The 23,817-nt window shown below is 41.1% G+C and overlaps 1 protein-coding gene across 10 annotated transcripts in view; it reads left to right on the top strand.

Moving 5' to 3' along the window:
• The window catches only part of hsd3b1 (hydroxy-delta-5-steroid dehydrogenase, 3 beta- and steroid delta-isomerase 1), a 53,079-nt gene extending 43,113 nt beyond the window's left edge, over positions 1-9,966 (top strand). For all 10 annotated transcript variants that reach the window (XM_059968423.1, XM_059968422.1, XM_059968420.1 and 7 more), the window contains 2 exons: positions 8,214-8,381; positions 9,042-9,966. In XM_059968423.1, coding sequence (XP_059824406.1) covers positions 8,214-8,381; positions 9,042-9,850 — 977 coding nt within the window. In that variant the 3' untranslated portion in view covers positions 9,851-9,966. The remainder of the gene's footprint in view (positions 1-8,213; positions 8,382-9,041) is intronic.
• Positions 9,967-23,817: the final 13,851 nt, after the last annotated feature.

Genomic DNA, 23,817 nt, shown 5'->3' with positions numbered 1-23,817 from the left:
CCTGCACACTTGTAAGGCATATAAAGTGAGAGGCCTGTGACTCACATGGAGTGTGGTGGTATAATGGTTAAGTCATTTGATTAGTAGACAAAGTTCCGTAGGACTGTTGATTGGAGGCATGAATTTTAATCCTACCCTGACACAATCTACATTCAAGCAGGCATGAATACCTAGAATTTAAAAAGAAAGCTGAAATAGTTAAAGGTGACGATTAAACTGCCAGCTACCTTGCAAATTGTATCTGTACTCAACATACCTCCTACACCAACACTCTGTCAGATAGGCAAATCACTCAGATCCTTCCAGTTCAAACAAGTTGTATGTAGGGGAATACCAGGTCTTAAAATAATCACTCTGCCAGGGCTATTAAGGCTCAAGGCTGTGAACATACTCTGGGTTGAGATTGGCTGGAATAGTCTACCCCCTCCCAGCTCCTCCAAACCAGAATGCCAAAACCCAAGAAGCAAGATAATTTTCCCCATCAGTTCTTTTCCTTGTCAAAGGGAACAATATCAGTGATATCCCTTTCACGATGTAGTAAGGAGTCCTCATACAAATTGAACAACTTGTATGGAAATTCAAACACCATCCCCAGGTAAGTATCACAGGATCTCCCACAAGTCAGCATGCACCACTTTGCCATTCTGCAATGCAGGGAGATACATTTACACTTGCTGCTGAAAAGTTACTGAATATTTAGGAAACACTAAAGCAACAAAACTATTAGAATTTCTCTCCAAATGCTCAATTCCCTCTGAAATATGGGGATCCCATATCTGGAATACAGTTGCTTAAAATGTCAACCCCATCAACACAGAATTTATATGCCCAGTATGAAATAAGTTATCCCTAAAACCAATTGCATGGGTAAACAAGTTACAAAGTAGCAGACTCTGAGACACAAGAAACAAAAAACAGAGCCCAGGCTGTACTCCTCTTCTCTACAACTACGGATGGACTGCAAAAACTTCAAACATACAGTTAATTTCTCAGAGAAACAGCACACTTATCAAAGAACAGCTGAAAAGGGAAAAGCAACTGGGAGGGGCCTAACACACGCGCGCGCGAAACTGGTGCATGTGGTACACCTCACATTACTCCTCATTCAAATCATTCACACTGTTAACAGGGAAAATGGATACAGATTGAATGACCCCCTATCTACAATGAGGAGCTAACCAGCTCGCCGCCCCCCGCCCCCCAATTCCCACTACAGGCAGATATTAACCATAGCTTTTGTAGGGAATCCTGAATGGAATGCGAGGAATCCGGCAGAGGACAGATGGAGCCCTTATCTTCAGAGGGCCTGAAGAATAACCCTTCCTCTTCCTCTCTCGCTTCCCCGGCAGTATATCCTCCACATCGTGTAGAGGATGGAGTGGGAACTCCATTTATCTGCTCCTCCCAGCATTAAGCAACACTAAAGACTTACCTTTATGGGATACGCAGAATCCTCCACTCCCCATCTGCTTATCCAAGTTCCTTACTTGGGTATGTGCACCCTCTTCTACATACTCTAAACCTCGTAATTCTAGGATCGTTGTACTGAATGGATGACCAATAGCTGGTGCTGTTGAAGACAGAATTATCCCTCTTATTGGGAAAGCCTCCACATTACCCACATGTCCTATTATTCCAGAAGTTACCCGATCCCATAATGATGCATTATGGTCAGGGGAAGCAAGCAGCATTTTCAGGGTGTTATTGATCACGTGTTGGGACAATAGCACCCATCTCTCTATTGGACAGGCTCACTCCAGTAACCCCATCATCCCATATTCTCAATAACCATGTAGCCAAAGATTTCCCAGCCTTTTGTCTGTACCTATCCCCTAAACCTCTTAATTCCTTAGTAGAGAATTCTCTGACCTCTGTTGTGTTGAAGTTATGTGTTGACCCATCTCCTGAGAGGTGGATCACGCACCTCATCATAGTTTGAACCTTAACAGGGCCTGTCTGCCAACCTAAGTGCTGTAGCTTCATTAGTTGACAAGCTAACTGTATACTTTTGTCCTCCAACTTTGAGTCATCGATAGTAATTCTCCCAGAATAATACAGCACTGACTGAGGTTTTCCAATTCATCCTTAAGACTCGCTATCATTTTCTACCGATATCTTGCAATCACTGCAAACACCCTGAAGGCATCCTGCTGGCTATCCTTTTTCCGGGGAAACCCCAGTGATTCAAACATGGAAACAATGTAATATCCCATTTCAATCCTAGCAAAATGGAACCTATCTACCGGCATTCCATAACCCATCAGTACTGTAGTTGGCAAGACTTCAAAGCCTGCACTACCATCTGTCCAACCTGGGACTCTGCATCCCTCATATGGAGGGCCCGCTCTTTTAAACAACCTTTCAAAGAAATGCAGTTCTGCTCAAAAAGCCAGACCCTGATCGCTGCATCAAAATGTACCAATGAATCAGATTCGCGAGCCTGGCAAGTGCGATAGAAAACGATGATCGTGAAGAAGTATTTTAATCATTCATTTTCAAGCAGTAAAAATTCTACCAAGCATTCATGTTCCCCAGGTTACAGAAAGTAAAAAGCTGAATCTTCAACAAACATGCTTAGCTAAAAGCATGTGCAGAACATACCTTCTCCACGGTCATGTCCACTGCTTGCCTTTGAGGAAGAGAGAAGGAACCTCCCACATGCGCTCTCTATATACCCAGGATATTTGAAACCCAACACCAGGCAGCTAACCAATGGGGAAACAGACACAGTTTCTAAACCAACCAATCACAACGGAAGCATCATTCAGCAATCAGAACAAGTCACTGCCACCCCCCGTTGGACAGCTCTTCTGCATCCTTTCCAGCTTGACAATGTCTTTCCTATAACAGGGTGACCAAAGCTCTACACAAAACTCCAAGTGTGGTCCCACCAACGACTTGTATATCTGCAAAATTATGTCCCTATTTCTGAACTCAGTGCCCTACCAGAAGGCCAACACCTTCTTCACCACTCTGTTTACTTGTGTGGCTGCTTTCAGTGAACTGTGCACTTGTACCCCCACGTTCATCTGTTCCACAATGCTCATCAATGCTCTACTATTCACAGTATAGGTCCTACCCTGGGTTGACTCAACTCACACTTATCTAAATTTAAACCCATCTGCATTTTTTAGTCCATCTCCATAACTGATCTCGATCTCTTTGTAATTGTTCACTGTCACTAAGAACCTAATTTAGTATCATCAACAAAATTACCAATTGTGCCATGTACACTTACATTTGAATCAGTTACATAATGAATAGCAAAGGTCCCAAACTAACCCCTAGATAGACTGGAGCAGCTATGGTTATTACATTTACAATGGAGACACTTTAATCATTAAAAGTAGAGATAAATTTCTCCCATTGGCTAAGCGGTCAGGGGTCAGGATCGTATTAAGGTGACAGGCAAAAGACCCACAAGTGGCATGAGGATATTTTTCAATACACAGTAAGCATTTAAAATACACTGGGAGGGGAAAAATCAATTTTAGCATTCAAAATGCATAAGTTTCTGGGTGACACCCTGATTGGTGGTGTCACACAAATGCTGGCAATTTGTTTCAATATGAATGGCTACTTATCCAGCACTGAAAGACCCAGAAGAGACAAACAAGTATTGCACAGCCTTGGATGCCCAGGATCCGCTGCTCAATACATATCACATGCACAGAGACCTGGAATCAAAAACAGGCAAATGATATTATTACAAAGAACAATACAGCACAGTACAGGCCATTCAGCGCATAATGTTGTGCCTTAAACCCTGCCTCTCATATAACCCTCCACCTTAGATTCCTCCATATACCTGTCTAGTAGTCTCTTAAATTTCACTAGTGTACCTGCCTCCACCACTGACTCAGGCAGTGCATTCCACACACCAAACACTCTCTGAGTAAAAACCCTTCCTCTAATATCCCCCTTGAACTTTCCTCCCCTTACCTTAAAGCCATGTCCTCTTGTATTGAGCAGTGGTGCCCTGGGGAAGAGGTGCTGGCTGTCCACTCTATCTATCCTTCTTAGTATCTTGTATACCTCTATCATGTCTCCTCTCATCCTCCTTCTCTCCAGAGAGTAAAGCCCTAGCTCCCTTAATCTCTGATCATAATGCATATTCTCTAAACTAGGCAGCATCCTGATAAATCTCCTCTGTACCCTTTCCAATGCTTCCATATCCTTCCTATGGTGAGGCGACCAGAACTGGACACAGTTCTCCAAGTGTGGCCTAACCAGAGTTTTATAGAGCTGCATCATTACCCCGCGACTCTTAAACTCTATCCCTCGACTTATGAAAGCTAACACTCCATAATCTTTCTTAACTACCCTATCTACCTGTGAGGCAACTTTCAGGGATCTGTGGACAGATCCCCCAGATCCCTCTGCTCCTCCACACTCCCAAGTAACCTGCCATTTACTGTGTACACTGCCTTGGAGTTTGTCCTTCCAAAGTGTACCACCTCACACTTCTCTGGGTTGAACTCTATCTGCCACCCCTCAGCCCACCTCTGCACCCTATCAATGTCTCTCTGCAATCTTCGACAATTCTCTACACTATCCACAAGATCACCAACCTTGAGTCATCTGCAAACTTGCAAACCAACCCTTCTTCCCCCCCCACATCCAGGTGGTTAATAAAAATCATGAAAATTAGAGGTCCCAGAACCAATCCTTGTGGGACACCACTAATCACAACCCTCCAATCCGAATGTATTCCCTCCACCATGACCCTCTGCTTTCTGCAGGTAAGCCAATTCTGAATCCACCTGGCCAAACTTCCCTGGAAAAAGCCTTCTGACTTTCTGAATAAGCCTACCGTGTGGAACCTTGTCAAATGCCTTACTAAAATCCATGTAGAACACATCCACTGCATGACTCTCATCTATATGCCTGGTCACCTCCTCAAAGAACTGTATCAGGCTTGTTAGACATGATCTGCCCTTCACAAAGCCATGCTGACTGTCCCTGATCAGAACATGATTCTCTAAATGCCCATAGATCCTATCTCTAAGAATCTTTTCCAGCAGCTTTCCCACCAGAGACACAAGGCTCATTGGTCTATAATTACTGGACTATCTATACTACCTTTTTTGAACCAGGGGACAACATTCGCCTCCCTCTAATCCTCCGGTACCATTCCCGTGGACAAGAAAGACATAAAGAAAGATCCTAGCCAGAGGCTCAGCAATCTCTTCCCTCGCCCCGTGGAGCAGCCTGGGGATTATTCCATCAGGCCCCAGGGACTTATCCATCCTAATGTATTTTAACAACTCCAACACCTCTTCTTCCTTAATATCAACATGCTCCAGAACATCAACCTCACTCATATTGCCCACACCGTCATCAAGTTCCCTCTCATTGGTGAATACTGAAGAGAAGTATTCATTGATGACATCGCTTACTTCCACAGCCTCCAGGCACATCTTCCCTCCTTCATCTCTAATTGGTCCTATTTTCACTCCTGTCAACCTTTATGTTCTTCACATTAATGAAGAATGCCTTGGGGTTTTCCTTTACCCTACTCACCAAGGCCTTCTTCTCATGCCCCCTTCTTGCTCTCCTCAGCTGCTCCTTAAACTCCTTTCTTGCTACTCTATATTCCTCAATAGACTCATCTGATCCTTGCTTCCTAAACCTCACATATGCTGCCTTCTTCCATCTGACTAGATTCTCCACCTCCATTGTCACCCATGGTTCCTTCACTCTACCATTCTTTATCTTCCTCACCGGGACAAATTTATCCCTAACATCCTGCAAGAGATCCCTAAACATCGACCACATGTCCATAGTACATCTCCCTGCAAAAACATCATCCCAATTCACACCCGCAAGTTCTAGCCTTATAACCTCATGATTTGCCCTTCCCCGATTAAAAATTTTCCTGTCCTTTCTGATTTTATCCTTTTCCATGATAATGTTAAAGGCCTGGGAGCGGTGGTCACTGTCCCCCAGATGCTCAGCCACTGAGAGATCTGTGACCTGATCCAGTTCGTTACCCAATACTAGATCTAGTATGGCATTCCCTCTAGTCGGTCTGTCAACATACTGTGACAGGAATCTGTCCTGGATGCACTTGACAAACAGTGCCCCATCTAAACCATTTGAACTAATCAGGTGCCAATCAATATTAGGGACGTTAAAGTCACCCATGATAACAACCCTGTTATTTTTGCACCTTTCCAAAATCTGCCTCCCAATCTGCTCCTTGGTATCTCTGCTGCTACCAGGGAGCCTATAGAATACTCCCAATTGAGTAACTGCTCCCTTCCTGTTCCTGACTTCCACCTATACTGACTCAAAAGAGGATCCTGCTACTTTACCCACCCTTCTGTAGCTGTAATAGTATCCCTGACCAGTAATGCCACCCCTCCTCCCCTTCCTGCCCCCCCCCCCCCCGGCTCTATCCCTTTTAAAGCACTGAAATCCAGGAATATTCAGAATCCATTCCTGCCCTGGTGCCAGCCAAGTCTCTGTAATGGCCACTACATCGTATCCAAGCTCTCAGTTCATCACCTTTGTTCCTGTTACTTATGCATTGAAGTACACGCACTTTAGCCCTTCTACCTTTACACCCTTTATTCTGTTTCTCTTTCCTCAAAGCCTCTTTATATGTTAGATCTGGCTTTACTTCATGCACTATACTTGCAGCTCTCGCATGACCTTTATCCTCCTCCACCTCACTATCTGCTCTAACACTCTGGTTCCCCTCCATCTGCCAATCTAGTCTAAACCCCCCTGGTGCAGCACTAGCAAACCTTCCTGCAAGGATGTTAGTCCCTCCAGTTCAGGAGCAACCCATCCCGTTGGAACAGGTCCCACCTTCCCTGGAACAAGGCCCAATTGTCCAGAAACATGAAGTCTTCCCTCCTGCACCAACTCCTTAGCCACATATTTAACTGCATTATCTTCCTATTTCTAGCCTCACTGGCACATGTCATGGGTAGCAAATCCTGTGATTGCAACCCTGGACGTCATGTCCTTCAACTTTGCTCCTAACTCCCTAAATTCTCTTTGCAGGACCTCCTCCTCCTTCCTACATGGACCATGACATCTGGCTGCTCACCCTCCCTCTTGAAAATACTCATATTATATTGAGGTTTATGATGAAACTTCAGTTCCTGTTTCTTCTGGTTACCTCAGCTCCACACACCAACCCCTGTGGAATGAACTGACTGGTAACATCTTGTTAAATTCTGGTAGAGGTATACTTGACAAACAAACATATAACCTTGGAGACCTACAGAGGTATTTCTAAATGTTTTAAAGGCAAAATAACCAGACATCAGATGAACTCAATGCATTGAAAATCGCAACGTATACAAAATGCTTCAGGAACTCAGCAGGTCAGGCAGCATCTATGGAAAAGAATAATGTTCAACATTTTGGGCTGAGACCCTTCTTCAGAACTGGAAAGGAAGGGGAAGATGACAAACTAAAAAGAAGGGGGAGGAGGAGGGAGGATGGATAGAGCATTATTTAACTAATACAAAGCAGAGAGTTGGGATAGGGGCAGTAAAGTTGTTTCCACTGGTAGGTGAGACTAGAACTAGGGGACATAACCTCAAGATTCAGTGGAGTAGATTTAGGATGGAGATGCGGAGGAACTGCTTTTCCAAGAGAGTGGTGAATCTGTGGAATTTTCTGCCCAGTGAAACAGTGGAGGCTACCTCAGTAAATATATTTAGGAGAAGTTGGATAGAATTTTGCATAGTAGGGAATTAAGGGTTATGGGGAAAAGGCAGTTAGGTGGAGATGAGTACATGGCTAGATCAGCCACAATCTTATTGAATGATGGAGCAGGCTCGATGGGCCAGATGGCTCCTATTTCTTATGACTAGCTAGAAGATGATCAGTGAAGGTAGGTAGGTGGTAAAGGTAAAAGGCTGGGAAAGAAGTAATTTGATAGGACAGGAGAGTGGACTATTAGGAGAAAGGGAAGAAGGAGGGACACTGGGGTAGGTGATAGGCAGGTGAGGATAAGAGGTAAAAGGCCAGAGTGAGGAATAGATGAGAGAAGGAGCTGGGAAAGCGTTACCTGTAGGTGAAATCCAGGTTCAGTCTATCAGGTTGGAGACAGAATATGAAGTATTTCTCCACCATCCTGAGAGTGGTCTCATTGTGGCAAAAGAGGGCATGTTGGAATGGGAAGCTGCATGTGTGTATATAGATGTAATAAATCTAATGATTTTATTTTGTTAATAAAATTTGTTTTTCAGCATTGGTTGGAAGCAGGATTAAGCTAACGGTGTTCAAAGAAGATCTGAGAAATACAAAGGCCCTGCAGAAAATCTGCCAAGGTGTGACCTGTGTTCTTCACACTGCGTCCTTGATTGATGTCTGGGGAAACATCAGCAAAGAAGAATTAGAAGCTGTCAATGTTGAAGGTATAAATTGAGGGGAAGGAAATTTGCTGCCAGTTTCTTAGTAATAATGGTAAATGCCAGTACTTCCCTTGTTCCAAACAAAAGATTCCCTGTATGAATATGACTGAATTTTCAAGAGGTAACTAAATATGTTGATGGGTCAGTATGGTTGATATGGCAGTCTTGCACAAAAGGTTGAAGCCCATTGATCTAATACAGCACAACCAACTGGATGTAAATTGGTTTGATAATTGGAAGTGGAGGGTTGCATTTGTGTTTGGAAGTCTGTGGCCACCAGTGTACTACAGTTATTGGTACAGAGGTCCTTGTTATTTCGATCCGAAGTTATGGGAGCAGAATTAGATCATTTAGCTCATCGAGTCTGCTCCACCATTTCACCATTGATGATCCATTTCCCTCTCTACCCCAATCTCCTGCCTTCTCCCCATATGATTTCATGTCCTGACTAATCAAGAATCTATCAATCTCTGCCTTAAATATACCCAATGACCGAACTAATTCTGATTAAAGTCACTGATAATACCCAATATTATTGAATAAAGGTTGTCTTTCCTTGTATTTCTTTTTCATTGATTTAGTGTTTTGATTATTATTGATTGATTGATTATGGCTTCTGCCTCTAATCAGCTCTGAATGATATTGTTTTATTTAACTTGGAAGGAAGCTGCCATTTATTAGAAGCCTGCATTCAGCAGAATGTGAAGAGCTTCATCTACACCAGCAGTATAGAAGTGGTGGGGCCCAATGAAAGAGGTGATCCTATCTGTAATGGTGATGAAGACACAAACTACAATAGCAGTCTGAAATTTCTGTACAGCAAAGCAAAATACAGAGCAGAGCAAATAATTTTAAAAGCAAATGGATCCCGTCTTCCGAATGGTGAGTGGATAGTTACATCTGCTCTAAGACCCATGTACATCTATGGAGAAAACAGTCGGTTCATTCTGCAAGATTTGGATGAAGGAATCGCCAATGGAATGGTTTTGCTAAGAAAATCCAGTAAGGAAGCTCTTGTGAATCCAGTGTATGTAGGCAATGTGGCTTGGGCTCATATTTTATTGGCCAGAGCCATGAAAGAAGAAGACAAGAGGAAAATTATTGGTGGCAAGTTTTATTACATCACAGATGACACCCCACACACGAGTTACTCAGATTTTAACTATGAGTTGATGAGCTTTTTGGGGTTTACAATTCCATCAAATTTTCGCATTCCTCTGCTGCTCACGTACTATGTTGCCTACATAGCAGAGATGCTGACGTTTTTGTTTAGGCCTTTCATTAGATATGTTCCCAAAGAAAGTCGACAGCTCATTACAATGCTTAACACAAAATTCACCTTTATCAGCCACAAAGCACGGAATGATTTTGACTACACCCCACTTTACAGTTGGGAAGTAGCTAAAGAAAGGACCACTGCCTGGTTGGCTTCAGTAGTACAGGAGCGAAGAGATTTTTTAAATAAAAAGTAACACTTACAGGAGGTACAAAGCATCCAAGTCTAAATGTTAGGGGTTAGAAGTTTGAAGTTCTGAGTGGTTATTCAGGTTAACGTCTTGATAAATAAATTTTTGTCTTGTGTATAACAGTTAGAGGTTAAAGGCTGGAGTACTCATCTTTTGCCTCACCTTTTAGCAACAAGTCTACAGTTGCTAGAATAATTATCCAGAAAAGTGGTGTCCATTCATTTCCAGCAATGTCCATTCAAGTTCTGTTTTGGCTAATGTTGAGAATCACGGACAATGTTTGAAATGAATGGACACCACTTGTCTGGATAATTATTCCAAAGCACTGTAGACTTGTTGCCAAGAGGTGAGGCAAAAGATGAGTACCCAGCCTTTAACCTCTAACTGTTATACACAAGACAAAAATTTATTTCTGAAGAGGTTAACCTGAATAACCACTCAGAACTTCAAATTCTATCCCCTATGGCCATTATATTTACTCCCTTGTTCACTGGTGCACCATACAAAATAGTTATTTGATAGTATCTTCCAAACCCTTAACTAGCAATGCCTAGAAGGACAAAGACAACAAGCAAATGTGGTGCTTCTAAATCACACAAAATTTATGTAAAATTCACAAAATTCCTAATTTACAACTTAGGATGCCATTTTTGATCTCGTGTCTGCTAGTTAAAAAAAACTGTCTAGTCAATCCCACATTTCAGTCTTTAATCTTCAATATTCTGTGTTAAACTCTTGAAACTCACCACAGTTGAAGAGATTGCTTACCATCACATAATCAATGGAAGCTAGAGATGTGTAATGAACAGCACTCTTGCTGGCAATATCCACAGACCAGCAGAGTAGCAAAATAAAATTCCTGTACATAAGAGTTAAAAGTACACTGCAATGTTAACAATAATGAACTCACCTATGCATTGTAATGAAAGCAGAATTTCCTTTATAAATTTAATATCCACATCCTTTGCCAAACATCAAATATAGCATATTAAAAATAAGTTACTTTAGAAAAAAATTATTAAGTTTGCCTTATCTAAGTTAGCTTGGGTGGGATTGTAGATTTCTAACCTAGTTGCATTTATTCTGCTTGGAATGTCATCCTTTGTATATCCCATAAGTACCTGTATTATTTTTATTCTTGCCATGGATGACCTGTAGAATTGAAATCAATCTTGTTAATCTTTCTGAGAATAATTGTAGCAACGTAACTCCAAGCTCTGAGAAGAAGCTTGGATTCGATGGAGCTGGATGATGAGATTCACTCAGGATAGGTGAATTAAGCTCCAACTAGTGCGTATTTGACTGTTTAATTGTAACGAACAACTGATAGCTCTGAAGGAAAGGTCTCATAATCTATGCAGACTGTTAAACATATGGATCTCTTATCTAAAATCAGAAAGATGTTCAAAGAATAATTTTTTTCTTGTAACAGTCATTTCATATTTATGTATCTTATAATTATTAATAAACTGAATACAACAAAAAGATTGGACTTTATGGCAATTGTAAAATTTACAATGGAAAATAAAATAGTCAGATATGAACTCACAGTGAAATATTTAAGTAAAGACAGATCTTCTTTGCTCATTTCCTTCCATGTGCAAGATGAATAAAAGTTTTCAAGCAAGCTCCAAAATCATAGACAACTAAATTAATAATGAAAACAGAAAATGCTGGGGTGACTCAGCTGATGAGATTGCATTAGTGGAGAAAGGAATAAATTAATTGTTTTAGTCAAAAACATTTTATCAGAATGATAAATTGATCCAATATAGTCCCACCTTCCAGCACTTGATTTGTGCCATTTCATTGCTGTTGGTTCAAACTATTTTACTTTCCACAGGTAATTAAGCCATAGATAATTCCCACAGATGTATGAGCAGAGGCTAGACTTGGAGTTAGACAGATCTGGATCTAGACTAGGATCAAACAGATCCCTTGACGAGTATAAAGAAGTCAGACAAAAACTCAAGAAGGGAATTGGGAAAGCCAGGAGGGCCAATGAAAAGTCCAAAGGAATTCTTTACGTACATCAGGAATAAAAGGTTACTAGGAAACAGATAGGACCACTTAATTATAAAGGAAGGAACATGTGCTTGGAGGTGGAGGAAGTAGGTGAGGTCCTAAATGAGTACTTTGCATCAGTATTTACCAAAGAGAAGGAAGAGGATAGAGAGATCAATATAGAGTGTACTAATTTGTTAGGGCATTTTGAGATAAAATAGGTGCGAGTCTGGTGTCTCTTAAAGAATATTAAGGTGGATAAATCCTCAGGTTATTATTTTTGTGTCCTCTCTATCCACAAGCAAAGCAAAGTTAATGTTGTTCCATTGTTCAAGAAGGGAAATAATAATTATCTTTGAAAATGTAGACCAGCGCGTCTCACATCAGTGGTAGGAAAGACACAGGAGAGGATTCTTAGAGAAAGTATTCATCAACAATTAGGAAAAAAAATGGCGTAATTAGGCTCCACCAACATAACTTATACAGGGCAATTTGTGTTTTACTAACTTGATTGAGTTTTTGTGGTGGGAACAAAGGTGATTGATGAAAATAGTGCTGTGGATGTTAGCTACATGGTTTTTGACAAGGTGTCCCACTTGAGGCTTATCCAAAAGAATAAGATATGTGCAATCCTCAGTGAATTGGCTGCTTGGATTGAGAATTTGCTTGCTCATAGACAATGGCAGAAGGTCTGTGACTAGTCATGTACTGCAGGAGTCTGTATTAGGACCCCTGCTGCTTTTTTGTACATAATTGACCTGGATGGAAATGTAGACAGGTGGGTTTTCAATTTTTATGCACGATATAAAGATTGGTGTTGTGGGTAGTGCAGAAGACTGGGAAAGAATACAGCATGATATAGATTAGTTATGGATATAGGCAGAAAGATGGCCAATAGAATTAAAGCTGGCTACGTGTGAAGTGTTGCACCTTGGGAGATAAAATATAAAGAAACAGGACACTGTTGATTAGTGGAAAAGTTAGAGGATTGGGAAGCTTTTAAAAGCCAACAGATGGCAACTAAAAATGCCATGAAGGGAGACAAGATTAAATATGAATGTAAGCTAATCAATAATATAAAAGAGGAAATGAAAAGGTTTTTTTCAGATATAAATGGAGTACAAGAAAGACACGAGTGATATCAGACTGCTGTAATATGATGCTGAAGAGGTAGTAATGTGAAAGAAAGAAATGGTGGACAAAATTACTAAGCATTTTGCATCAGTCTTTACTGTGGAAGACACTAGCAGGATGCCAAAATTCGCGAGTGTCGGGAGCAGAAATGAGTGCCACTGTTATTCCTAAGGAGAAGGTGCTTGGGAAGCTGAAAAGTCTTAAGGTAGATAAGCCACCCTGACCAGGTAGATTATACCCCAGGATCCTAAAGGAGGTGGCTGAAGTGATTGTGGAGGCATTAGTTGTGATCTTTCAAAAATCACTAGATTCTGGAAAGGTTCCTGAGGACTGGAAAATGATAGGGTGGGAGGCCAAAGAAAGGAAATTATAGGCCAGTTAACCTGACTTCAGCAGCTGGAAATATATTGGAATCTAGTCTAACACACTGGGAAAGGTTTCACTGCTAACGTAACGGTCTTTCTAAAGAATTAGTGCTTGGGTTATGCTTAGAGATAATGGGTGTTTTGGAATGTGAGCTGGGTCCTTTTTGTTTGGCGGGAGATGAAGAGTGAAGATGCTGTAAAGAACCAGTCGTAGGATACGACCCAGTGGAGAGATCATGATGTGATGGAGCCGTTCAGCTAGATCGACTGAGGATTGGTGAATTGAGCTCCAACTGGTGCACATTTGACTGCACTTTTTGTTTTTACTTTCTTTTCTTTACTAACCGTTTAGTTAAGATTCATAAATATAATTCATTTAATTGCATGCAGTGTGCTGTCTGTTGTTTTTTGGGCATGGAGTTGCAACAGGGTAGCAAATTACACAGCATCCACACAAACCGGGGTTTGGGGTGGGAGAGCTGTCTCAGTCTCAATCTCACGGGTTTGGTGGGACCGGAGTGTGTATCCCCTAGAACTTATGCAGCCAAGAAACCAGCAGGGTTTTGTCTGTGGGGGCTTGTTCAGGATGCTTTTGTTGAATGCTGTGTGATTGCCATGAGCTTTGATCTGGTGGGTTGGGTGTTTAAGCCTGTGTTAAACTATTGTCTGGTAAAGTGATTAAGATGTGTGGTTATGGACACTGCATTGGCTGAGCAGTGGTACATTCCATGGGGTTACCAGTAATGAATGAGTGTTTATTGAGTGGGGTATATATTCATCGTGTCAATCAATTGGTAATTCAGACTTTGAGTGCTGTTAAAGCATTAGGAACAGTTATGACCGTTGAGCAGAGGTTTGACAAAATGGCGGGCAAAGACTTGGTTTTAGTTCAGACTAGTGCAGATGTAAGGGCAGTGGAACGGCCGGGCACTATTGGGGCCATGGGCTGTCTATACTTTCCGGGAGGAGCGGGGTGTAGGCGAGCATGCCGAATTGGAAGCCAAGTTTCTCGTAGCTGGGGGCGAACACTTTAAAGACAAGGTGCTCTTGTTTGTGCAGAGCGAGGGGAAGGAGTGGTCTGATTTGGGAGGTCTAATGAGTCCTCCAGCGAAGGGTAAGCATTCTGAGTTGGTATCAGCCTTTACCTCCCTGGTGAATAAATGGTCCAGTGCACAGTCAGCGGGACATAGTTATTGAAAGCTGAGAATGTTCTCGGGGTGAAGCCCACCCCTAAGGGGGAAGAGGAGTATGAGACTTGGGCAGAGCAGACCCCTCAGTTGCTGGATGAGTGGCAGTGCTTTGATGATGTAAAAAGACAGTGAATGGTAGAGAGTTTGAGGGGGTCAGCTGCTGATGTAGTGATATCCTTAAAGGCACAGAACCCCTTTGCTACCTCTGTGGGCTACATACAGGCGCTAGAAAATGTTTTTGGTATGAAGGGAAGCCCAGTGGAGCTTATGATGGAGTTTCAGAAAGTTTCAGGAAAAGGGGGAGAAACCGTTTGCCTACATTTTTTAGCAAGAGAGGCAGCTGAGTTGCTTGTGGGGGGGGGGGGCATTCGACTGACTGAGGTGAATCAGTTAAGAATGGACCAAGTGGCGAAAGGCACCCAGTCACAGGCCCTGATCACTTAGGGTCTCTGAATGTATCTTATGATGCACCTCTCTCCCATGTTTTTTGAGCTGGGCAGAGAAGTAAGAGAGGAGGAGAATGCGATAGAGCTGTGGGAGGCCTCTGTCAACAGGGTTCAGTACTCAGTAGTGGTCCCCTTGGCTGAAGTGACCACTGATAGCCCATCCCGGAGAGTGGTAAAGAGCTCTTGGCAGAATTTAGGACTGAGATGTCCCGGTTGCTATTGGTGGGTGCGGCCACCCTGCATAATAAAGCCAACAGGGAGTCAGACCCCATGTGGGAACAGACTAAGCCGAAGGGGGTCCCGCGAGAAGGAGAGTGACTCGTATTATCTGCTATTAATGTAGTGAAGAGGGACACATCAGTTATGAGTATGAAGGACGGTAAAACCCTCAGAGAGCGAGCCCTTGGGTACCTAAACAGAGACCCAGGAAGGGAACAGCATGGTGGGAACATGAGCCCAGCAATCTATCAAGGAACATCCTCGGAGGCTTGGAGTCGAGAAGTTGAGGATATCCGTTATCACCCCTGCAGGGTAATTCCCAGCCCGAGAGCTTCAATTGTACCTTGCTAGACATGCTTGAAACTTTGGAGATCAGTAAAAAGAACAAATGGAGTCAAGATATTGTACATCTGGTCCACTGCTGTAACTGTACACAGAACGAAGCTACCAGGTACCCGTGTATTATCTGCTGTTTGGGCACAAAGTAAGGCTACCCATTGACCTCTGTTTTCGGACTAGTGGGTAAGATCTACAACAGGAGAATATCTGAACTATGTGTCTGATATGAGAAGAAAGCTGAAAAAGGCTTATGAACTAGCTGAGGTCTCTGCTACCATGCAGAATCAAAGAAATTAGAGGAGGTATGGTCTTAGGTTAGGTTGTTATTCAGGTTATTAGTTATTTATTATTATTATTATTTACTTATTTAAGTTATTAGGTATTAGTTAGGTTTTCCCAAATAATTGCAGGGGATTGAGTCCTCATAAAGAATTTGGGGCTACCTGGGAAGCACAAATTTCACCCTATGTAGTGGAGAGTCAGATTCAAATGTACCAGTTTTTTGGGTTTAACAAGAGAATGGGAATGGGCCTGTCAAGATTCTCCATCGGTACCACCTTCTACCACTGGGACAAGAGTTATGTGTTGACCCAGAGCCTGACCTGGACCCTACACCTAGTAAGAGTACTCCACAGCGATATGGGGGAACAGAAGGACCAGCAGCGGGAAGGGTTAGATCGGATCCCATCGCTGAATGATACAGACGGAGGATGAGGAAATGGGGGTGTGGTATATGCTGCCCTTCGCAAGCACCCAAATAACTGAGGAAGGGTTAGGGTTAGGGAAATACTTTTCCATAACATCTGTTTCTATCCCTCTCTAAGGCTATAGAAAAGGTCAAGGAATTGTGGTCACTGTCCTCAATATGGTCTCCCACTGAGAGATTTGACATCTGACCTGGTTCATTGCCTAGAACCAAATACAATATGGGCTTTTGGCTGATTGGTCTGTCTACACATTGAGACAGGGGTTCTTCATGGCACACCTAACAAATTCTGTCCTGCACAAATTGTTGGTATTGAACTTCCGTTTAAAATAAATGGGAGAGGCTGAGATATAATTTTATGATACAATTCTCCCCACATAGAGGACTTCCTGGATAATAATGTAGCAGCAGAACTATTCTTATATCAGATATAATGACATTCAAAGAGCTCAACATTTTTCAGAGCAAACCAGACTTCCTGTTTGGTCCTTCAAGCAACACTCTATTCACCATCACTGGCAAACTGATAGCAGCACATGCTATGTATAAGATGAGCCAAAATCATTTGCTGAAGGATTGTTGATACTCTCTACCAAACTACACAACTGTAACTCTGTACAGATCACTTTATTACCAGCCAAAATAGTAAAAGAACAAATGAGAGATTGGTGTTGGGATGGCAGGGAGCAGAGATCTGAAAATTGGTGTGACCATGCAATAGGAAGGAGTGGCAGAAGACAGAAGGAGAAAGAGAAAGAAAATCAAATTTTAGTATTTACACACAAATCAAAGACCCGACCCATCCTAATATTCTTGCTTCTCCCACCTCTCATTGGGTAGGGGATACAAAAGCCTGAAAGTACGAATCACCAGGCTCAAGGACAGCTTCCATTTCACTGTTATAAACTATTAAAATATTCTTTTTCAATCTTTTTATTGAATTCATATATAAAAAGAAACATAACATAATATAAATAGGTTGATTTGAAGTTAAATTTATAATAGGGTAACAATATCTTATTAAATATTAGCCAAAAAAAACTTATAATAAACAATTAAACCTATTTTGATTGAACATGAAAAAGAATAAAAATAGTCATCAAAAGAAAAAAAAAAGTAAAAATGCATGAAAAAATGTATATTAAAAAAAAATAAACCTAAACTAACATGGGCAATAATACCAGTTTATATGTATATGATAGTGTCAAAAACTCCGGAACTCCATACCAGAACAAGAATAAAAAGAGAAAAGGTCTGGAAGAGGCCAAATTAATTCATATTAAAGTGTCGAATGAACACTTGTTTCTTCCCAAGTTTCTTCAAATTTAATTGATGAATCGAAGATAGTACTTCTAATTTTTTCTAAACTCAGACAAGAGATAGTTTGAGAAAACCACAGAAATGTGGTAGGAGGGTTTACTTCTTTCCATTTTTGTAATATAGACCTTCTGGCCATTAATGTTACAAAGGCGATCATTCGTCTAATTGAAGGGGAAAGTCGACTACCATCCTCATTTGGTATACCAAAAATTGCAGTGATAAAATGAGGTTGTAAATCAATATTCCAAATTGAGGAAATGGTAGCAAATATGTCCTTCCAATAGTTATGTAAAGTGGGACATGACCAAAACATATGGGTCAATGAGGCTACATCTGAATGACATCTGTCACATTGAGGGTTAATATGAGAATAGAATCGAGCAAGCTTATCTTTAGACATATGAGCTCTATGTATGACCTTAAATTGTATTAAAGCATGTTTAGCACATATAGAAGAAGAATTAACCATTTGTGAAATTTTTTCCCATTTTTCTGTTGATATATTATATTGAAGTTCTTTTTCCCACTCTTGTTTAATTCTACCTGATATTTCTGGTTGTATCTTCATAATCCTATTATAAATAAGAGCCACTAATCCTTTCTGACAAGGATTCAGGGTAAAAATCATGTCTGAAAAATCTATCAAAGTTGAATTGGGAAAGGATGGTAAAACTTTATATAAAAAATTTCTAATTTGTAAATATCTAAAAAAATTAGATTTAGGTAAATTAACTTTATTGGAAAGTTGGTCAAAAGACATCAAACTACCTTCAAAAAAGAGATCACGAAAACATATTATACCTTTCCTTTTCCATATGCTAAAAGCTTGATCTGTTAAAGAAGGTTTAAAAAAGAAGTTAAGTAAGATAGGGCTATCAAGAACAAAGTTTTTCAGAGTAAAAAACTTACGAAACTGAAACCAAATTCGTATTGTGTGTTTGACAATAGGATTGGATATCTGTTTATTGAGTTTAACTAAATCAACCGGAAGAGAAGAACCAAGAATGGAGAATAAAGAATATCCTTGTGTAACATTACATTCTAAATTTACCCACTGTGGGCACAATGGTGAATCCAAATCTAGTTTCCAATATATTAAGTTTTGAATATTATTTGCCCAATAATAAAATCTAAAGTTAGGTAAAGCTAAACCACCATCTTTTTTAGATTTCTGTAACTGTCTTTTACTTAACCTGGGATTTTTATTTTGCCACACAAATGAGGAAATTTTTGAATCAATGTTATCGAAGAAAGATATAGGAATAAAAGTTGGTAAGGCTTGAAATAAATATAAAAATTTTGGTAAAATCATCATTTTAATAGCATTAATCCGACCAACTAATGATAAGGATAAAGGAGACCATCTAGTAGTAAGTTGTTGAATTTGATGAAGCATGGGTAAAAAATTCAATCTGAATAAATCTTTATACTTCTTAGTAATTTTTATACCTAAATAAATAAAGTTATCAGCAACAACTTTAAATGGTGTCCTATCATTCAATAAAGTTTGCTCATTTAAAGGAAATATTTCACTCTTATCCAAATTTAATTTATAACCAGAAAAACTACCAAATTGAACCAACAAAGATAGGATAGCGGGAATAGACAATAGACAATAGACAATAGGTGCAGAAGAAGACCATTCGGCCCCTCGAGTCTGCACCGCCATTCTGAGATCATGGCTGATCATTCACTATCAATACCCAGTCTCTGCCTTGTCCCCATATCCCTTGATTCCCCTATCCATCAGATATCTATCCAGCTCCTTCTTGAAAGCATCCAGAGAATTGGCCTCCACCGTCTTCCGAGGCAGTGCATTCCACACCTCCACAACTCTCTGGGAGAAGAAGCTCTTCCTCAACTCTGTTTTAAATAACTGACCTTTTATTCTCAATCCATGCCCTCTGGTACTGGACTCTCCCAACATCTGGAACATATTTCCTGCCTCAATCCTATCAAATCCTTTAATTATCTTAAACGTTTCAATCAGATCCCCTCTCAATCTCCTCAATTCCAGCGTGTACAAGCCCAATCTCTCCAATCTCTCTGCGTAAGACAGCCCTGCCATCCCAGGAATCAACCTAGTGAATCTACGCTGCACTTCCTCAATTGCCAGAATGTCCTTCCTTAAACCTGGAGACCAAAACTGTACACAATATTCCAGGTGTGGTCTCACCAGGGCCCTGTACAAATGCAAAAGAACATCCTTGCTCTTGTATTCAATTCCCCTTGTAACAAAGGCCAACATTCCATTTGCCCTCTTCACTGCCTGTTGCACTTGCTCATTCACCTTCATTGACTGGTGAACTAGGACTCCTAGGTCTCTTTGCATTTCTCCCTTACCTAACTCGACACCGTTCAGACAATACTCTGCCCTCTTGTTCCAGCTTCCAAAGTGGATAACTTCACATTTATTCACATTGAATGACATCTGCCAAGATCTGCCCACTCACTCAGCCTATCCAAGTCTCCCTGTATTCTCCTAACGTCCTCTTCGCATGTCACACTGCCACCCAGTTTAGTATCGTCAGCAAACTTGCTGATATAGTTTTCAATGCCCTCATCTAAATCATTGACATAAATCGTAAAGAGGTGTGGTCCCAATACAGAGCCCTGTGGTACCCCACTAGTCACCTCCAGCCAGTCTGAGAAACACCCATTCACTGCTACCCTTTGCTTTCTATCTGCCAACCAGTTTTCCATCCATGTTGAAACCCTGCCCCCAATGCCATGAGCTCTGATTTTACTCACCAATCTCCTATGTGGCACCTTATCGAATGCCTTCTGAAAATCTAGGTACACAACATCTACTGGCTTACCCTCGTCTAACATCCTTGTTACACCCTCAAAAAACTCCAACAGATTAGTCAAGCATGATTTGCCCTTGGTAAATCCATGCTGGCTCAGCCTAATCCTATTTCTGCCATCTAGATGTGCCACTATTTCGTCCTTAATAATGGACTCAAGCATCTTCCCCACGACTGACGTTAGGCTAACAGGGCGATAGTTCTCCGTTTTCTCCTTCCCTCCCTTCTTGAAAAGTGGGACAACATTAGCCACTCTCCAATCTTCAGGAACTGATCCTGAATCTAAGGAACATTGGAAAATGATTACCAATGCATCCGCAATTTCCTGAGCCACCTCTTTTAGAACCCTCGGATGCAGACCATCTGGACCCGGGGATTTATTAGCCTTCAGTCCTACCAGTCTACTCATCACAGTTTCTTTCCTAATGTCAATCTGTCTCAATTCCTCTGATATCTTATGACCCTGGCCCATCCATACATCTGGGAGATTGCTTGTGTCCTCCCTGGTGAAGACAGATCTAAAGTATGCATTAAATTCTGTTGCCATTTCCCTGTTTCCCATAACAATTTCTCCCAATTCATTCTTCAAGGGGCCAACATTGTTCTTAACTATCTTCTTTCTCTTCACATAGCTAAAAAAGCTTTTGCTATCCCCTTTTATATTCCTGGCTAGACTGAGCTCATACCTGATTTTTTCTCTCCGTATTGCTTTTTTAGTTAAGATCTGCTGTTCCTTAAAACTTTCCCAATCATCTGTATTCCCACTCATCTTAGCCCTGTCATACTTCTTTTTCTTTAATGCTATACAATCTCTGACTTCCTTTGTCAACCACTGTGGCCCCTTCCCCCTCTTTGAATCCTTCCTTCTCATTGGAATGAACTGCATTTGCATCTTTTGTATTATGCCCAAGAATATCTGCCACTGCTGATCCACTGTCTTTCCTGCCAGGGCATCTGCCCATTTAACTTTGGCCAGCTCTTCCCTCATGGCTCCATAGTCTCCTTTATTTAATTGCAACACTGACACCTCTGATCTGCCCTTATCCCTCTCAAATTGTAGATAAAAACATCATGTTATGATCACTACTTCCTAATGGCTCCTTTACTTCAAGATCACTTATCAATTCCTGTGCATTACACATCACCAAGTCCAAAATAGCCTCGTTCCTGGTTGGCTCAAGCACAAGCTGTTCCAAAAATACATCCCTTAGACACTCCACAAACTCCCTATCCTGGGGTCCAGCACCTACCTGATTCTCCCAGTCCACCTGCATGTTGAAATCTCCCATAACGACTGCATTACCTTTAGCACATGCCAATGTTAACTCCCTAATCAACTTGTACCCAAAATCCACGCTACTGTTTGGGGGCCTGTACACAACACCCATTAGGGTCTTTTTACCCTTACTGTTCCTCAGCTCAATCCACACAGACTCTACTTCCCCTGTTCCCAAGTCACCTCTTGCTAAGGACTGAATCTCATTCCTCACCAACAGGGCCACCCCACCCCCTCTTCCCATATTTCTGTCTCTACGATAGCACGTATACTCTGGTACACTCAATTCCCAGGCCTGATCCCCTTGCAGCCATGTCTCCGTTATCCCAACAATATCGTAGTTCCCCATTTTCATCTGAGCTTCAAGCTCATCTGTCTTATTTCTGACACTACGCGCATTCAAGTATAGAATTCTTAGCCCATTCCTCCTCTCTTTGCTTAAAACACTGTCTACTGTACCTAACCCAGCTCCTTGAACTTCCATCGGGCAAATTGCACCCTGAATTTTGATGACCTTCTCAAGATCACCCAAACCTTGTACACATTTAACCCCATGCACCTTCTGACCAACCCTCTGGATCTGGATCCCTGCCCCCTGCACATCTAGTTTAAACCCCCCCGAGCAGCACTGGCAAATACTCCTGCAAGAATGTTAGTACCCCTCCGGTTCAGATGTAGACCATCCCTTCGAAACAGATCCCAATGTCCCTGGAACAAAGACCAATTATCCAAAAACCTGAACCCTTCCTTCCTGCACCATGCTCTCAGCCTCGTATTAATGTGCATAATCATTCTATTCTTCGCCTCACTCGCACGTGGCACAGGTAGCAATCCTGAGATTGTCACCCTGGAGGTCCTGCCTTTCAGCTTCACTCCTAACTCCCTGAACTCTCTAAGCAGGACCCCCTCACTCACCTTACCTACATCATTGGTCCCTACATGGACCACTACATCTGGGTTCATGCCCTCACTCTCAAGAATAGCCTGCACCCGATCTGAGATGTCCCGGACCCTGGCACCAGGGAGGCAACATACCATCCGAGACTCCCGATCTGCCCCACAAAATCTCCTATCTGCCCCCCTAACTATAGAGTCCCCTAAAACTATCGCTCTCTTCTCTTCCCTCCTCCCCTTTCTAGTTGAGGGTTCAACCTCTGTGCCAGAGGCAGGACCACTACAACTCATTCCTGGTAGGTCATCCCCATCAACAGTATCCAGTACGGTATACTTATTGTTAATGGGAATAGACCTATCAGGATCAGAAATATATAACAACAAGTCATCAGCATAAAGTGATAACTTGTATAACTTTTCATTACAAGTAATACCAAAAATATTAGGAGATTCATGAATAGCAATGGCCAAAGGTTCTAATGCGATATTAAATAATAAAGGACTTAAGGGACAACCTTGTCTCGTACCACGAGATAATTGAAAAAAAGAGGATCTATAATTATTTGTAAGAACAGAAGCAACAGGTTTATAATATATTAATTTAATCCATGATATAAAATTAGAACTAAAATTAAAATTTTTCAAGGCATTAAATAAGTATGTCCATTCAACTCTATCAAAAGCTTTTTCAGCATCTAATGAGATAACACATTCTGAGGTTGTGGGTGAAGAAGTATAAATTATATTAATCAATTTTCTAACATTAAAAAAGGAATATCGATTCCTAATAAAACCAGTTTGGTCTTCTGAAATAATCTGTGATAATACTTTTTCTAACCTAATAGCTAAAATTTTTGTAAGAATCTTTAGAGTCTACATTTAATAGCGATATAGGGCAATAAGATGCACATAAAGTAGGATCTTTATCTTTTTTAAGAATTAGAGAGATAATATATTAAAATACTCTCCAGTGTGATAAGATGAATTCTCAGTTTCACTTTATGATATTATGGCCTTGCACTGTATTTTCTCTTTAACTGTAACAATTTATTCTGCACAATTTTATTTGTTTTACCTTGGTGCACTGTGCACTGTGGTAATAAATTGATCCGTGTGAACAATATGCAAAACAAGTTAAGGGAACATGGAGGATTTTATGAAGAAGACACAACTTTCTTAATTTTGTTATATTTGAGGTCAGGACACATATTATGTCTGCAAAAAGATAAAATCAATTTAACTGTAAGATAAGAATAAAATGAAATGGGTTTGA

This window comes from Hypanus sabinus, chromosome 4, assembly GCF_030144855.1.
Source record: "Hypanus sabinus isolate sHypSab1 chromosome 4, sHypSab1.hap1, whole genome shotgun sequence".
In the NCBI taxonomy this organism is placed as follows: Eukaryota; Metazoa; Chordata; class Chondrichthyes; order Myliobatiformes; family Dasyatidae; genus Hypanus; species Hypanus sabinus.
This window is presented reverse-complemented; position numbering and strand designations above follow the sequence as displayed.